This window comes from Bufo gargarizans, chromosome 1, assembly GCF_014858855.1.
Source record: "Bufo gargarizans isolate SCDJY-AF-19 chromosome 1, ASM1485885v1, whole genome shotgun sequence".
NCBI classification, from domain to species: Eukaryota; Metazoa; Chordata; class Amphibia; order Anura; family Bufonidae; genus Bufo; species Bufo gargarizans.
In genome coordinates this window covers 125500791-125503043 of record NC_058080.1, presented here as the reverse complement: position 1 = coordinate 125503043, position 2253 = coordinate 125500791, and the positions used below count along the sequence as shown (strand labels likewise).

Below are 2253 nucleotides of genomic sequence, written 5' to 3'. Positions count from 1 at the left end.
ACAAAGACAGGTTGCCTGGTTCAACCGCATGCACTTTACACCAAGCTGCCTAGCAACAGCTCAGGCTGCTATACTGCCACATACATAATGTTGCCAGCGGCAACCACAGGTGAGGCAACATACTACAGCCGTCACCTGTGATTGACAACAAGACCAAACCGCAGGCAACTGCATGCGGTTCCAGGAGTCACGGCCATGACCATGGTTGTGACAATAATCAATAGTGTCACTCAGCATTAACTGCCGCTGACACTTAAAATTACCGTCTCTTACCTCACCGAGGCCAAGAACCTCGGTGACACATACCTTACGTCAATGACGGCCCTTTGCGCTTTCCTAAGCACTACATTATCAAACAATTGCAGATACCCCTTTCCACTGGAGTACTGCACTTTCTCTGTATCCCCATGCATTATGTCCCCTTATGTAATGATACATGTTCTGTGACCCCTTATATAATACGACATGCTCTTGGCCCCCATGTTCTGTACCCCCATGCTCTATGTTCCCATATTTTATGCCCATATGCTCTCTGCTCCCATGTTCTCTGATCTCATGTCCTGTGCCCACATGATATGTGCCCATATTCTCTGAGCCCCAATGCTGGTGCCCCCATGCTTTGAACCACATTGTTCTCTGCCTCCAGGCTATATAACCCCTTGTTCTGTGTCTCCATGCTCTGTGCCCCCATTCTCTTTCCTCCCAAACTTCAGGGTGTGCTCCCAGGAGAAAAAGGGTTGTGTCCCTCCATGCACTGCACGGCCTCAGAGAGCGCAAGAGTGAGGAATACCACCAAAATCCACTACTACACCTATCAGGGCCACAATTACCACCCCTATCCTCCTCCCAGCACTCTTCCATCCAGGTTGCTGCTTATATTCAGAATGTTATCGTGTCTTTTATCCTGAATAATGCTGAGATTTCATTTTAATCTTTTCTTCTGTCTAAACTGCAGTGTATTTTATTATTCCAGTCAAGAGTAATAATAATAAGTAGTATCGGTGATGTCAGGGCTCGGCCTATACACAGCACCCACTCTGCTTATAAGGAGCAGTAGTCAGAGCCGACCAGGGAAAGGGTTAAAAACAAAAACATTTCTTTATGTGGATTTCCTCATGGTTGAGCCCCAGTATATAGATCATTGTCTGCATAGATTTGCATATTCCTGTGTGACATCATGTCTCAGACTATTCCCTGGAGATTTCATGAGATATAAAGAAGACATGAAGCCAATGATCGGTGTCTGTGAGCGTCCAGAACTGTGAAGATGGTTTCCCTGAGGTCTCTGCTCTGTGTGATGTATCTTTACATACAAGGTAATGTCCAGTGAGGTTTATACTATGTGGATAGAGGAGAAGACATGGGACATCACTGTATACATGTAGTAAGAGGAGAAGGAGCTCATGTCATTTCTGTCAATGATTGTCACCATTATCTCTTCTCTTTCTTCTCCTAGTTTCCTGTGGAGAGATTGTAATGACTCAGACTCCAGATTATACCTCTGTGTCCTCAGGAGACAGAGTCAAAATCTCATGTATTGCCAGTGAAAGCGTCTATTACAGTGGAAATTCCAAAGATATTTTACACTGGTACCAGCAGAAATCCGGGCAGCCTCCAAAGCTTCTCATGTATTTTGCCAGCACTCGACAATCAGGAGTCTCAGACCGGTTCTCTGGATCTGGATCTGGAACAGATTTCACTCTGACAATCAGTGGAGTGACAGAAGACGATGAAGCAGATTATTACTGTCAGCAGGGTTATAGCGATCCTCTCACACAGTGATACAGAGCCGTACAAAAACCTCCTTCCTCATCCCCCATTATATCTCTGTAATAAAGCTTCATACACAGTAGAAGAAGAATAAAACCATCAGAGCGATCAGTGGTTTATCATTTCTCTTCTTATGTAAATTTCCTTTTCCTTTCGATAACGGTGAAAGACTTGTCTCATGAAAGTCACGTCTGGTGAGACATTTCCACCTTCGTGTCCACAGCAGGAAATGTGATAATACATGGGAGGCCATTGTAATGTCCCCCAGAGGAGCTGGCTAATAGTTGGGGCGCAGGAGCCTGAGTGGGGAAGGCTCTATAATTTCCATATGTCTAATAGGTTGCACGCTCCACAAGGAGAGATAGTAACCCCCAAAACCCCTTAGCCCCTTCATGTTCCTTGACAAAACAGGGGGAGGAGAAAGAACAGAAACATAAGAAGCACAAGAGGTACAGCTCAGACCCTCAATTGTAAGATAATACC

The 2253-nt window shown here is 45.1% G+C and overlaps 1 gene segment (V, D, J or C); it reads left to right on the top strand.

The window, feature by feature from the left end:
* Positions 1–1225: 1225 nt before the first annotated feature.
* LOC122941028 lies at positions 1226–1801 on the top strand. The segment is given in 2 exon segments: positions 1226–1316; positions 1457–1801. Coding segments are annotated over 2 exon segments (375 nt in total).
* Positions 1802–2253: the final 452 nt, after the last annotated feature.